Raw genomic sequence first — 13,918 nt, forward strand, 5'->3', positions numbered from 1 at the left:
GCCTGCCCGGCGGTGCCGGTGGGGGGGGGGCGGAGCAGCGGGGGGACACCTCCGGCCGCCGGGGGGCGCCGCTCCCGGCCGCGCCGCTCCCGGCCCCCCCTCGCTGGTGCGGCCCCGGGAGTGGCGGCGGCGGCGGCCCCGGGAGCGGCGGCGGCGGCGCCGCCATGAAGCGGGACGTGCGGATCCTGCTGCTGGGGGAGGGTAAGGGGCGGCGGGGCGGCGGCGGTGGCGGCGGCGCCACGGGGGCGGCAGCGGCAGCGGCCGGGCCTCGCCCGGGGCCTCGGCCCCGTCCCCCGCGCTCCCGGGCCGGCGCTGCCGCCGCCGCGGTGCAGGGCCCCGGGGCCGGTGCAGACGCGCTCCCCGGTAGCCCCCGGTGAAGCCCCGGCTCCCGTGAGGGCGAAAGGGGCCGGGGCGTCCCGCTGGGGGCGGTCGGCCCGTCGGGAAGGCGCCCCGGGCCCGGCACCCCCCGCCCCGCGGCTCCGGCCGGCGCCAACGCGTGCCCGTTTCTCCCCCAGCCCAGGTGGGGAAGACGTCTCTGATCATGGCGCTGGTGGGCGAGGAGTTCCCCGAGGAGGTGAGCGCGAGGCCGCAGCCCCGGCAGCTCCTGCCCGCAGCCGGGGGCAGCGGCGGGGTCCCCGCTTCGCTCCCCGAGCCCGGGCTCCGTCCCCGTCTGCGCGCGGGGCTCCCCCGGCTTTGTTCCCCGCTGCTCCCGGGGGGACGGGGCCGGAGCTCGGGCCGCCTGCTCCACGGCCTCGGCCCTGCGGCGACACCGGCTCGAGGACGTGGCCGTGCCAGGCCTGGCGCCCAGCCTCCAGCCGGCCTGCGTGTGCCCCACGGGGCCTCTGCGCTGCACCTCGCTGCCGTGGCTGGGATGGGGACGGGGCCTCGCCCTGGCTGGAAGCGTTTGCCCAGTGCCGCCGGCAGCAGCGCCTGCTGCCCACAGGCTGCTCGCTGGGGCTCGGGGGGCAGCTGGCCCCCAACACCTTCCCGTGTTTCCCGGCGAAGCCCACGCAATCAGCTTAGCGCGTCGCGCAGCTGCCAGGAGGTCAGGTCGGGGGGCTGGGGAGCGCCCCAGGGCTCAGCTCCAGGGTGGCGGCGCTGCCTTTTCTGAAAGGCAGCTCTCACGGCGGGACGCGGCGCTGCATCTCGAGGGAGGGCTCGCGCCTGGGAGGTTTTCAGAGGTTTTACAGACAGCGAAACCTCTGTGTGAGGAGCGGACCGTAGCAAGCATCAGCTCGCTGCGGCTCGCAGCCCCTTCCTGGTGGGCCGAGAGCAGTGTGTGGGCTGGAGTCACCCTGCCCACGCAGCAGCCGCGTTGAGAGCTGAATTCAGCCATCCTCTCTGCTGCGTTCGGCCTGGCCGGCATGTCCACGCGATGGAACGGAGTCTGCTCGCTTCGCAGGTGCCCCCTCGCGCCGAGGAGATCACGATCCCGGCGGACGTCACTCCCGAGAAGGTCCCCACGCACATTGTGGACTACTCAGGTTGGGCCGGCCCCCTCGCTCCCTGCCAGCCTCGCCTCTCCCTGCCCGCCTGCGGCCAGGGGAAGAGCATCCCCGCTGCAGCGGGCGGGCAGCAGCGGTCAGTGATGGCTCTTTTCCCCTTCCAGAGTCAGAGCAGACGGAGGATGAGCTGCAGGAGGAGATCGCTAAGGTGAGCGGGGCTGGACAGGGGGTTACAGGACAGGAGGCTGTGCTGCCGTAGCCCTGCAGCTTACAAGTGACATGCGGCTGTTCTCCCTTCCCATTAACCACCCAGAGACGTGCAGGCAGTTGGTTATCTGCGGATTAACGCTATCAGTTTGTTTAGCAGATTGTTTAATCCTTCTCTGGGTTGTAAGCTGTCGTGTGGCTTGTCCCGGTCCTCTGGGGAGCCTCCAGAAGGAGAGCAGCGGGGGGCGGCTCGCAGCCGACCTGGGGCGTTCTAGCCTTGGAAGAGGGGAGAAGCAGTTGCTGAGCGTGGGTGAGACCCCCCCCTGCTCCCTGCCTTAGGTTCCTGCAGTGGCACAGAGGTGGTGGTTTGGGAGCTGGAGCCCTGGGGGACTGGGTGGAGAGGAGAAACAATCCAGCCGGCTGGGATGGGCCGGGCCGCTCCTCACCGCTCTGGGATTGACTTTGGCTCCGTACTGAGGAGACTTCTTCTTGGCTATGGGTAATAACACCACGTCTCTGCTGTGTGTTTCACGTGAGCACAAATGTTTAATCGCTCCTCCTCAGTGTTTAATGGATGAGGAGGTGGGACAGGGAGCACAGGGGTGCGGTGCCCGCCCCACAGACAGGAGGAGAGTACAGATGCTTAAAACGGCTCCAGGAAATCCTGCCTAAACCCTTGTGTGGCCCTGGGATTAGCCTGCACAGCTTGAAACGGCCTTGAGCCATGTGGCTGGCACGGCCACGCATGTGCCCTCGCCTCTCTTTCAAAAGCGCTGCATCCAGGGAGCGGACCCAGCAGAGGTGGGAGCTGCGCAATCTGCCAGTTAGTGAAGAGAAATATCTATGCTGGGCCGAGAGCTGGGGTGGGAGGGTCTGCGTGCTGTCACGGGGCAGCTGGGGCCAGAGCTGATGTTGTCCAGCTCCTCGGGAGCCCACGGTGTCTGTGTGTTTGTGCGTGTGCTACACGTGCTCAACTGCAGCTGCTGGGTTGCAACGCAAGCATGACGGCAGTGTGCGGGGCTGGAGCTGCCGGGGCTCAGACCTGCCTCCCCACCACGGCGGGAGCACCAGGACCCTCACTCACTCCCCTTTCCTCTTCTCTCTTGCAGGCCAACGTGGTCTGCGTGGTGTACGATGTCACCAAGGAAGTCACGATCGAGAAGGTAACGTGCTCTCCGCCAGGGCCCTGACGCTCCCGGTTCTGTGGGGGTTTGGGGTTTGAGACTCCTGCAAGCAGAGGCAGGCTGAGCACAGCCCAGGCCTGCTCCCACACTGGTGATCGCCTCCCTGTGCTGGGGGCAACATGCTTGTCGCACCCTTCTGCTGGCATTCAGCATCCCCGGGCGTGCTCTGCCTGCTGGTGCGGGGGAACACCGGGGAGCAGATGGCTGCAGGGCCCTGCTGACAGCTACGGCGCGCGTGCTGGGAGCTGCCTCTCCCTCCGCAGGCTGCTCTGACGGGCCTTTCCCTGTGCTTGCCTTTCAGATTCGCACAAAGTGGATCCCCATGGTGAACGGAGGAGCTGAGAAGGGAGCCAGGTACTGGGTGCAGAGCGGGGTGATCCTGGAGGCTGCTGGGCCCTCGCCGCCTTCGTGTCCTCCAGGGGCTGCTCAGATCAAGCCAGCTTTGCAACCAGCGGCCAAACCACTTGTAGCAGAAGAATGTGGGGGCTTTTCTCCCTCAAAGTCTAGCTGAGGCAGAGGGTCATGGGAGAGGGTTCCTCCCCGCCTTGATCCCTTGCCATCCAGGCAGAGAGAGGCTGCTGCTAAGGGAGTATGGGGGCAGAGGAGCCACAAGCTGTGTGGGGATCACTTAGGCAGAAGGCTGCTGTGCTGGATTAAAGGCTTCTGAACATATTGTTGCTGGGTGAAAGCGTAAGCAGGATCAGGCAGTCTGTTTCTCCAGATGGATGCTCCCAGCCGTGGGAGGCAGGAAAGCTGTTCTGGACCTTGCAGAGGAGGGTGGGGAGGCTCCCCGGCCGGCTGCCCAGCAGCACGTGTGGCTGGAGCAGGGCTGGGGCTGGGAGAGGGGTGGCCTTGCTTGTGCTCTCTGATGCTCCGTCTTTTTCCCCAGGATCCCCATTATTTTGGTGGGGAACAAGTCTGACCTGCAGATGGGCAGCTCCATGGATGTCATCCTGCCCATCATGAACCAGTTCTCGGAGATTGAGACCTGTGTGGAGGTGAGGGACCTGAGGGTTTCTTCAAAGCTTCCCTGAGGGGCAGGAACACTTGTCTGTGGGGCAGAGGAGCCTTCGTGCTTGCAGGGAACACTGTGCTCTGCTGGTGTTGCTCTGCAGAAGTACCGTGTTTTGGGTCTCAAGGGCCTGGGCTTTACGCCTTCTGCCCTTTGGCTTCCCCACGGAGAGCGAGTTTCAGTGTCTGCCCAGTCTGGCTGCAAATGGTTTTGAAGCTCCATGCAGCCCCGTTGGGCCTGAGGCTGTGGAAAGGACACAGCAAAGCCACAGCGTGAGCAGGAGGTTCCCTTTTGTTTTTTTCCTGCTGGTGGGCAGAGATTGCTCTGTGCTTTGATGCATTCCTTGTCTGGCTTGGGGAGCTCCAATCGTCTTCCTTCTGCCCCCGTCATCAGCCCGTTGCCTGCCCCACTCACAGGACTGTCTCTTCCTTTGAATCCTCAGTGCTCTGCCAAGAACCTCAAGAACATCTCTGAGCTCTTCTACTACGCTCAGAAAGCTGTGCTGCACCCCACTGCCCCTCTCTACGACCCGGAGGAGAAGCAGGTAGGAAGCACTGCTGGTGGTTTCTGGAGGAGTCCCTTCCCATCTCCCCCGGGGGGCTGCAGAGCTCAGGCTGGTGCAGCACCTCGTGCTCTAGGAGCACTGTGCTGTGCTTTTACCCCTGCGAAGGAGGGAGGAGAGTTTTGGGGCCAAGATAGCAAAAAAGAGGGGAAAGCTCGTGGGGGGAGCCAACAGAAAAATACCCGTCTCCCCATGCTAAGTGTAGCCAGGACAGAGAATTTGGGTGTTTGGGAAGAAGCCCTCATGCTGCGGGCCCTGTGGCAGCCATGGTGGGAAGAGTGCAGGAGAAACCTTCGCTGCGAGCTGTCCTGCTCCTGACCCCCAGCTCCGGTGGGGCTGTGGCACTGGTCTGGCTGGGCCGTGCTCCCCGCCGTGCAGGAAGGGCTCTGCACTTTGGGTTCGGGAGGCAGGAGGAGGAGCCCCGCTGAAGGCAGTGCCCTGTTTTTGTCACCGTGGTTGGTTCCTTGCAGCTGAGACCCGCGTGTGCACGAGCACTGACCCGGATTTTCAACCTCTCAGACCAGGATAACAACCAGATTCTGAGCGATGATGAACTCAACTACTTCCAGGTAGGGCTGGCTGCGGAGCTGGGGTACATCCCAGTCCCTGTGGCTGCTGGTGAGCCGGAGGGTTGTGCTGTCTGCGTGCTTGCTCACGAAGGCCTTCTTTCTCCTGGGAGGTAGAAGTCCTGCTTTGGAAACCCGCTGGCTCCCCAGGCCCTGGAGGACGTGAAGATGGTTGTGTGGAAGAACACCACGGATGGGGTGCAGGACAACGGGCTGACGTTAAACGGTACCAGCACGGGGGCTCCGTGCTCCTCCCCAGCACGGGATGGGCGCACCCATCTCCTTCAGCATATTGCAGGGGGGCCCTGGCCTCAGGCTGAGCCTCTTGGCTCTCGATCCAAGCCGAGTTAGTCCCTCCTGCCAAAGCAAGCCTGAGCCTGCTGCGGCCACTTAAAGCTCCCTGCCCAAGCACCCTGTTTCCCTGGAGGAAGCGTAGTCCTGCGGTGTGGATCCCTGAGGCAGTGCCCGTCTGGCCCTGCTGTCTGAGCTGCCTGGTCTCTCCCGCAGGCTTCCTCTTCCTCAACACGCTCTTCATCCAGAGGGGCCGGCATGAGACCACCTGGACCATCCTTCGCCGCTTTGGCTACGATGACGAGCTGGAGCTGACGGATGACTACCTGCACCCGCAGTGCGTGTCCTGTTCTGGATGGAGGTGACAGGGTGGGACATCCCCGCGGTGTGCGACCTGGGCTCCTCTCTGCGCCCTGGGGGCTGCTGCCTTGCTCAGCTGAGGCTGAGTCTGTGCCCTGAGCTCACGGTCAAGTTCGTGCTCCTCACCTTCCCCTGTGGCCGGGAGCTGACACGTGGGGTTGGCAACAAATATAATGGCTTTGGAGCTGTTGACTGTGCCGCTGGCTCTGGTGTAGGTGGGCAAGGAGGGGGGGAAGGCAATGAAGGCCTGTCCCTGACTTCCCTTGACATCAGCAAGGGGCTGTGAAGGCAGTTCTGTCTCTGCCTGAGCTGAGCTGTCGGGAGCAGTGAGCTGTCAGCGTTGTAGCCCTCCCGGCTGGTTCTGCAGCTGCTGTTTCTTCTCTGCTCCCTGCCACCCCAGAGGTGGTGATCTGGCAGTAATGAAAGGCTTTGGCTGCAAGCTGCCTCGTCCTCTCCCCAGAGAGCAGGCTCCGGGGGGAGACAGCAGGGCCCCTGCTGGTGGAAAGCACTGGGGCTAGCGCTGGGCCCTTCTGAAGCCCTGAGCACGAGGCAGAGCGAGGGCCGTGGCAGCTCCCGGGCTGCTCGGGCAGTGCGGGTGTGCCACAGGGAGTCTGCTTCACAGCCTCGAGGCCCTCTCCCTACAGCTTTGTTTTGTTTTGTTGGGGGGCCTTGGGCAGGGAGGGGCTGGCGAGCCGCGTGCCTGGGTGAGATGTGGCTTTGCCGAGGGCCCGCTCATGCTGCCCTTCGTTCAGGGCTCAAGGAGGCGTTGGAGCTGCTCACTCGGGTCTCTCCCGGCAGGTTCCGCCTGCCCCCCGGCTGCTCCTCGGAGCTCAACCACCTGGGCTACCAGTTCCTGCAGCGGCTGTTTGAGAAGCACGACAAGGTGGGCAACGCGCTGGGGCCGTGCGGGAGCCTGGCTGCTCTCTGCCTGCCTCTGCTCCCCTTCCAGCGAAGGGCTTTCCTCTGTCACAGGGGCATGGGGCTGGGGTCACCACCCTTGCCCGAGGTGCAGACGGTAAATTGTGAGCCTTCAGGCTCTGAGCTAACGTCCAAGCGGCATCGCCCCTCCGCAGTGCCTGCCTGCAGCACACAGCGGGCCGGGGAAAGTGGGCAGAGCTGCTGGCCTGCAGCCACGCAGCTGGCACCCCTGTGGAAGGAGTACTGGGCCAGAGAGAGGCAGAGAAAGCAGCTGGTTGTGCCACGCGCTGGCTCTTTGGAGGGCGAGAGAAGGGCTGTAGAGGATCTGCAATGCATCTGGACACGCTAATTACTTAGGTGTCGGTGTGCAGCTGGGTTGCAGCAGCTCGACAGGAGCTGCAGCACTGAGTTGACAGTTACCTCTGCTACGGAGCCAGGCTGAGGGAGCTGGGGGTGTTCAGCCTGGAGATGAGAAGGCTTCAGAGAGACCTCCCAGCGGCCTGCCAGTGCCTACAGGGGGCTGCAGGAAAGCTGGTGAGGGGCCCTCTGTCGTGGGGTGTAGTGATAGGACAAGGGCAATGGCTTTAAACTAAAAGAAGGTAGGTTTAGATTAGATATGAGGAAGAAATTCTTCACTATGAGGGTGGTGAGGCACTGGGACAGGCTGCCCAGAGGAGCTGTGGATGCCCCATCCCTGGCAGTGCCCAAGGCCAGGCTGGATGGGGCTTTGGGCAGCCTGGGCTGGGGAAGTGTCTTTGCCCACGGCAGGGGGTTGGAACCAGACAATCTTTAAGGTCCCTCCCAACCCAGACCGTTCTGTGATTCTGTGACACACATCCCCGTGTGCCCAGATGCCAGCAGAGCCTCTGTGCCGTGGTCCTGTGGCACGCCAGCCCGAAGGCATTGTGTTGTGTCGGCACGTGGTTGTCTGGTGGCCAGAGGCCCAGCGGCTGCACGCAGACCTTGGGTTGGTTTCCCTGCACGCAGAGGGTCTGGCTACTGCATGGCAGAACCAGCAGCTCACGTGGACAGGTCCTTCCTGGTGGCAGGGCTGGCTGGTTCCAGCTGCAGTCACAAAGCAGAATCACCCCACCTGTAGGTAGCGCAGTGACGGGAGCCCCTGGGGTTCGCGTTCTCAGTGCACGCATGCGCCTCTGGCCTTGCTTGCAGTTGATTTCTGCCACTGAAAGCATCCCCGTGGCATCCTGCAGCAGCGGGCAAGGTGGCTTCAGCATGCCAAGGCCCCTCTCTGCACCCTGGCAGTGTTCGGGGTGGCTGTGGAGAGCCGTGGGTGCGTGTAGGCTGCGTCCTGCCTCGGCTGCTGACTCCCGTCTGTTCCGGCAGGACCAGGACGGTGCCCTCTCGCCCGCAGAGCTGCAGAACTTCTTCAGCGTCTTCCCCTGCGTGCCCTGGGGCCCCGAGCTCTACAACACGGTATGCACCACTGATAAAGGCCTGCTTTCCCTGCATGGATTCCTCTGCCAGTGGACGTAAGCTCAGTCCCTCTCCCACGCCTTCGGTCACGTCGCGTAGCGCTTGCTTGGTTGGCACCCCCCGACTGGCTCCCCGCTGCTCTCCGCCTCCCCAGGCTCGTGGCCTACCTGGATGTGCGGCACTGCCTGGAGTGCCTGGGCTACCTGGGCTACCCCATCCTGTCGGAGCAGGACTCCCAGACGCAGGCCCTCACAGGTACGGCCGTGCCCTCCCCTCCTCACCCCTCGGGACCCTCCTCTCGCTCACCCGGCCCCTCTCCTCGCAGTGACCCGGGAGAAGAGGATTGACCTGGAGAAAGGCCAGACCCAGAGAAACGTCTTCCTCTGCAAGGTGCTGGGAGCCAGGGGCGCAGGCAAGTCCGCCTTCCTGCAGGCCTTCCTCGGCAGGAGCCTCGCGGTGAGTGGCTGCTCCCCTGTGCGGCGGAGCAGGAGGCAGAGCGCGAGGCCCGGGAGCGACCTGCTGCGTGACGGCACCTCCCGCCCCGGCCAGGCCCCTCCACGCGGCGGCTCTTGCCTCCTTAATTTTGTGTAAGGCGGCGGGCCCCCTCCCTTGGCGTGTCCCCAGGACCTGCAGGGGCTGCTCCTGCCCCAGGGCTGTCCCTGACCCGACTGAGGTGATGCTGGTTTTCCCTGCCCGTTACGAACGGCCCCGCATCTCGCCTCAGACGCTGGCTGGCCTTCAAGGGCAGCGGCTGTTTCGCCGCGGGGACTGGAGCAGTGGGCAATGCTTTCCCTCCCCCGAGCACTCCTCTTGCTCCCCACTGTCTGAGACTGTTTTTCCTCGGTGGCAGGCCCAGAGGGAGACCCCAGGAGAGCCGTCTCTCTACGCGATCAACACCGTGCAGGTCAACGGCCAGGAGAAATACCTTATAGTAAGTCAGGGAGCGGGGGCAGCGCTCTTGGGTCTGCCCAGGAGCAGCGGCTCGCAGCAGGGCTGGGCTGTGCCCCCCGTGTTGCTGCGAAGCTGCGGCGCCATCGCAGTGCCCCTGGGCTGCGTGCTGGTGGGAGCCAGCCCCATCTCCGTGTGGCAGCGCCGTGCCACGTGTCCTTTCCCCTCCTGCTCCAGCTGTACGAGGTCAGCGCTGACGCAAAGTTCACGAAGCCATCGGACGCTGCCTGCGACGTCGCCTGCTTGATCTATGACCTGAGCGACCCCAGATCCTTCAGCTACTGTGCCAGTATTTATAAGGTAAGTGGCAGGGGCCCTGGGGGATTCAGCCTTCGAGTGGCAGCCAGGCGTCTCCCAGGAGGGTGCTGCAGGAGCTGGCCTTCCCCAGCACTGGCGCTGGAGCCCCTGCCTCCGGGCAGCAGTGTCACTGGCCGAGCCCTTCCTCCCGGTGCCCTCCAGCCCTGCCCGGCTGGGACCCCTCGTGATTCCCTCCCCGGAGACCCGCGGGGCAGCGGCCGGTTGCTCACCCCTCGCCGGGCCTTCTGCCCATCCCCGCAGGAACACTACATGGACAGCCAGATCCCCTGCGTCTTCGTGGCCTCCAAGACAGACCTGCCAGAAGCCAGTCAGCAGCCCGGGCTCTCCCCGGCCGAGTTCTGCTACAAGCACTGCCTCCCGCCGCCCTTCCTCTTCTCCTGCCACAGCCAGGGCCCGCCCGGCACCGCCGTCTACACCAAGCTGGCCACCGCCGCCACCTTCCCGTTAGTATCCGTCCCTCCCGGGCAGGGGGCTGTGGGCTGGGAGCAGAGCCCGGGGAGGAGGGCTGCTGGCTCTGCCCGCCGGCGCCTCGCGTTTGGTGCGGTTTCTCTCTGGCTCTCGGTGTCGTCTGCTTCGATGGGCAATGGGAGCGAGAGGGCCGCTTCGTTCCCTGCTCCGAGAGGGCGAAGGGAACTTGGCTGCCTTCTGCCTTGAGCGTCTCTCCGGCAGATTTATTAGATAAGCTCCTGGAGCAGGATCTCTATTTTTGAAGCCTGAGATAAAATTAAAAAAAGTGCTGAAGGGGGAGTCACCGGGCTAGTTAGCCGAGGCCTGCAGAGAGGAGGTGGTGGCTGTTTTCTCCCGATAGATGGATCAGGCAGAAAAGGAGGTCAGCGAAGCAGGACCTCTGATCGCTCTGGGAACAAAGCGCTGCTGGAAGGGGCTGGGTGTCGCGCTGGGCAGCGGGGAGGCTGCCGCAGGCAGAGGTGGTGAGGAGAGAGGGGCTCTGCCGGTGGCGAGGCTCGAGGGCGGCACAGCTGAGGCTGGGGCCGAGGGGCGGCGCAGTGCCGGGGGCAGAGCCCTTTCCGGGAGAACATGTGGGTGCGTTGGAAGACAGGATGGGATTACTAGTGAGTGGTTTTCCCTTTAGCTTCTTTTCAATAAACAACTTTATTTTAGAGCTGACACTTTTTTTTTTTTTCCTCTGCAGTATTAAAATTTAAATAATCTTAATATATCTTAGGGTATGTGGTATAAATAAATAACGGCGTAATGGAGGGCCAGGGATTGGCTGTTCTCCCCTGATTTAGTGGGCATCGAATAATGGATACGCCTTTCCTCCTCGGAGAGGAGCGCGTTGATGCAGGACAGCACATGTTTAGGAAGGGGATGTGTACGCACGGGTCCCTTCCCTGCTGGCCTCGGGTCGGTACCACCGGCGGTGCCGGCTCCCCCAGCCCTGCGTGCCCGCATCTCCGCCTGCGTCCGCTGCTGGGGCTCTCTGCTCCTGGAGCTGTAAAAGCAGCCTGACCTAGAAAGGAAGGCGCGTAGCTCCTTGCTTGTACTAATTATTTAGTTGTCGGTGTGCTATTTCAGGACCACGGGAGGGTAAAGCCTGCGTCCGTTCCACCAGCAGGGCAGGGAGCCATCGCTTGGCTTGGCGATGCTGCCGGGTGGCGGGCGCTCCGGCGCGTGGCACCTTCGGGCGGGTGGTGGCCCTGGCCTGGAGCCGTGCTCGCCCTGGGCCCTCGCTGGGACACCCCGACCTCCCTGCCGGGGTGGGAGCCCCCTGGCTGTCGGGGAGCCTGGCGTCGGGGCAGCCGTCCCCGTGCGCCTCACTCACTGGCCTCTTCTCTCTTCCCTTGCAGCCACCTGAACGCCACGGAGCTGGGAGCCGCGTCCTTCTGGCTGCGGGTGGCCCTGGGGGCCGCGGTGACCGCCCTGGTAGGCTTCACGCTGTACCGCGCGCTAGCCAAGAACAAGTGAGAGCTGCTCTCCGCCCCGTCCTCCCCGCGACACCAGCCTCCCCCTTCCGAGCGATGCCCCGGCGAGGGGCCCTGTGTCGAGCTGGTCCCTGCTGGGAAATCCTCCTCCCCCCAGCCTCAATTGCAGGACCAGTGAGACCAGACTTCCCAGCAGCAGCAGGATAGATCCTCGGCACCAGCCAGCCTAACCCCGCCGGGCCGCTGGGGACCCCTCCCTGGGAGCCAGAGGCTCACCCCCATCTTTTATTCTGTTAATGTCTTTTTAATGTTTGTTTTTATGCTCAAACGTGAGTGCTTCAGCATCCGTGGGGCAGACACATCCCGTCCACAGCAGGCTGTGCTGGTGCCCTCAGGTCTGTGGGGTGACTCCTGGAGCCCCTGGGGTCTCTGGCAGCACCAGCCCAAAGGGTTTATTGGTGCTGGTGGGCTTCGGCCCCATAGGGCACGCCACCACCCGCAGTCTCCATTTCCCTCTGCCAGCACAGCCCATGCTGGGAAAGGCAGCCAGGGAGGGCTGGGGGTGCTCGCTGCCCAAACCCCAGTTTTGAGGTCTCTCCTGGCCCCTCCTGCTGGGATGTTGTGGCTGCAGCCCCCAGCCCTGGACTGCGAGGGGCAGGAGTGACACCTGGGCCCTGTCCCAGGCCCTTTCTGTCTTCTGTTTCTGTATTGGAGTGCTGCGGCATGTCCTGCAGCAGGTTCTTGGCCCACCTGCCCTCCTCCCCTGGCTCTCTGCGTGTCCTGTCCCCTCCCCACACCACCAGTATTCTTGGGGGGGCTGAGGGCAGGCTGCGCTCCTCCCCTGGCCGTGCCATCGCCGAGCTGGTGCCGCATGCTGGCACGTGGCCCTTGTCCTGCTGTCCCCTCCGCAGGGACCAAGGCCGGAGCAGGTGCCTCCGGGCTTTGCATCTCCTGGTACGACTGGAACCACGTCCATGTCCCGCTCCCAGCCCTGTCCGCCTGCCCCAATGCGGGCAGCTGGCATTTCAGCCCAGTTTGGGGCCAGCCCTGCCCCAGTGCCCCAGAGACCGAGCCCCCAGGCAGCTCTGCGCCCAGCTCGCCCCTCCCCAGGCTCCCACCCTGCTTCTGCCACACTGCGGGGAGCCCGGGGAAGCTCCTGGTCTGGAGACGTGCCACAGGCACGTCATGGTCTACAGCACGTCATGGGCTACACTCAGGGTAGGCTGATTTACAGGCAGCTTGCGGGGCAGCACCGAGGGACAGCCAGCTGCCTTTCTGTCTGTATTTAAAGTTTTATCATGGACTGGAGCCGGCGAGGGGTTTGAGAAGCCACCTCTGTCCCCATCCCACCGCTGACCCAGCCGACGTGGCGCGGTGGTGGCACTGTCCCCAGTGCTCGCTGCTGGCCCGCGGGTCCTGGCACCTCTGGGGCCACCTCTTCCATTCCCACTTCCCGTGCCCCAGCCCGGGAACGTGTCTTGTGGGGCAGAGCCCTGGGGCGCGGGGCTGTCCCCGTGCCCGTCACTGCTCCAGGTCTGGTCTTTTAGGTTTGTTCTCTATAACGAAATAAATTTTTACACACCTTCTGCGTGCACCCACTGTCCTGTCTCGCGCAGGGGGCAGCACCGCCGTCCCCTGCCAGAGCTCTGCAAAGCCAGGGGGGACCCTTGGCTGTGGTGTGAGGGGGTCCCACGGGAGCAAGGAGACCCCAGGGGCCTGGGCCGCGCCCCCCCTTTGGGGGCAGTCACAGGATGTCAGGGTACAAACTGAAGCGTGGCCCCGTGGGACAAGGCGCAGGGCTGGGGAGCGCGGACACCTCCAGAACAAGTGCAAGGGAGGGTGAGTGCCAGCCTGTGGGGAGAGCTGGGGAAGGAGGCAGCGGGTCCCCGTGTAACTGTCACGGGCTCCCCGCACCCCTGCAGCCAGCTCCTGAGCACCGTGCAGTTCCCGGGGCTGTGCTACCTCCCCTCCCTGCTCCCGTTTCCCCACGGCAGCTTTTCCCTCCTTTATTTCTGTCTCTGCGGGCTCTGCCGCAGGCCCTGGGCACTGGGGAACGTGGTCACAGCCTTTCCCGACACCTCTCCGGGGCTCTGCCACGGCTTGGGTTGGCCCCAGGGGCTGTTAAAGCCCCCAGAGCCTCACCTCTCCCCTGGGATGGGCTCCAGGGCTGGATGGGGCCGCGCTGCTCCTGTTGTGCGTGGGATCCCTCTGGGCTGCCAGGGCAGAAGGGGATCCCGGGGCGGGGGGACACAGCCCGGCCAGGCTGTGGGGTGCCGGCACTGGGATGGAGCGGAGCTGGTGCGGGACGGAGGAGGCGATGCCAAGGTGGACGGGATGTGCGGTGCTCCCGGTGACTCCAAACGGGCCGGGCCCCCAGGGCACCAGCAGGTCCACATGCGGTAACGGTGCCGGTGTCCCAGAGCTGTGCATGCCATGCTGGAGTAGGGACGTGGGCACCCAGACTGGGACATGGCATATGAAGGGTGCTGGGTCGCAGGTGCTGGGCTCTGCCGGTCTGCAAACAGGGGCGTGAAGCACCCCTGCGGGGTGTGCTGCTGCTGGGCTGGGCTGTGGGCACCCCAACGGGGACAGAGGGAAAACTTGTGGGCACCTCTGCTGGCTGCAGCATCTGCCTGGTGCTGGGACATGTACTGGGGTACTGGGACCTGTACTGGGATGCAGGTTCCTGTAGTGGGATGCACAGAGCCGTACTGGGATGCGGGTACCTGTGCCAGGATGTTGGTACCCGTGCCAGGATAAACACACCTGTACCAGGATGCATGTACCCGT

General features: G+C 64.4%; 1 protein-coding gene across 1 annotated transcript; it reads left to right on the plus strand.

Moving 5' to 3' along the window:
* Positions 1–82: 82 nt before the first annotated feature.
* Positions 83–12,714, plus strand: RHOT2 (ras homolog family member T2). The gene is made up of 19 exons (XM_035549121.2): positions 83–201; positions 516–574; positions 1,403–1,484; positions 1,610–1,653; positions 2,762–2,815; positions 3,138–3,190; positions 3,726–3,834; positions 4,291–4,392; positions 4,881–4,979; positions 5,094–5,202; positions 5,484–5,604; positions 6,426–6,510; positions 7,890–8,035; positions 8,134–8,234; positions 8,305–8,435; positions 8,830–8,910; positions 9,105–9,227; positions 9,486–9,688; positions 11,054–12,714. The coding sequence occupies exons 1-19, from the start codon at positions 165–167 to the stop codon at positions 11,169–11,171; spliced, it is 1,857 nt and encodes a 618-aa protein (XP_035405014.1). The 5' UTR covers positions 83–164; the 3' UTR covers positions 11,172–12,714.
* The last annotated feature ends 1,204 nt before the right edge of the window (positions 12,715–13,918 follow it).

This window comes from Cygnus atratus, chromosome 15, assembly GCF_013377495.2.
Source record: "Cygnus atratus isolate AKBS03 ecotype Queensland, Australia chromosome 15, CAtr_DNAZoo_HiC_assembly, whole genome shotgun sequence".
Lineage (NCBI taxonomy): Eukaryota > Metazoa > Chordata > Aves > Anseriformes > Anatidae > Cygnus > Cygnus atratus.

What these genes read in the sequence shown, in the direction of transcription:
- RHOT2 (XM_035549121.2), top strand. Translation starts at nt 165, where the DNA reads ATGAAGCGGGACGTGCGGATCCTGCTGCTGGGGGAGG. An exon ending in AGATTGAGACCTGTGTGGAG is followed by an intron (nt 3,835 to 4,290) that starts GTGAGGGACCTG and finishes TTGAATCCTCAG; the next exon opens with TGCTCTGCCAAGAACCTCAA. An exon ending in GATGACTACCTGCACCCGCA is followed by an intron (nt 5,605 to 6,425) that starts GTGCGTGTCCTG and finishes CTCTCCCGGCAG; the next exon opens with GTTCCGCCTGCCCCCCGGCT.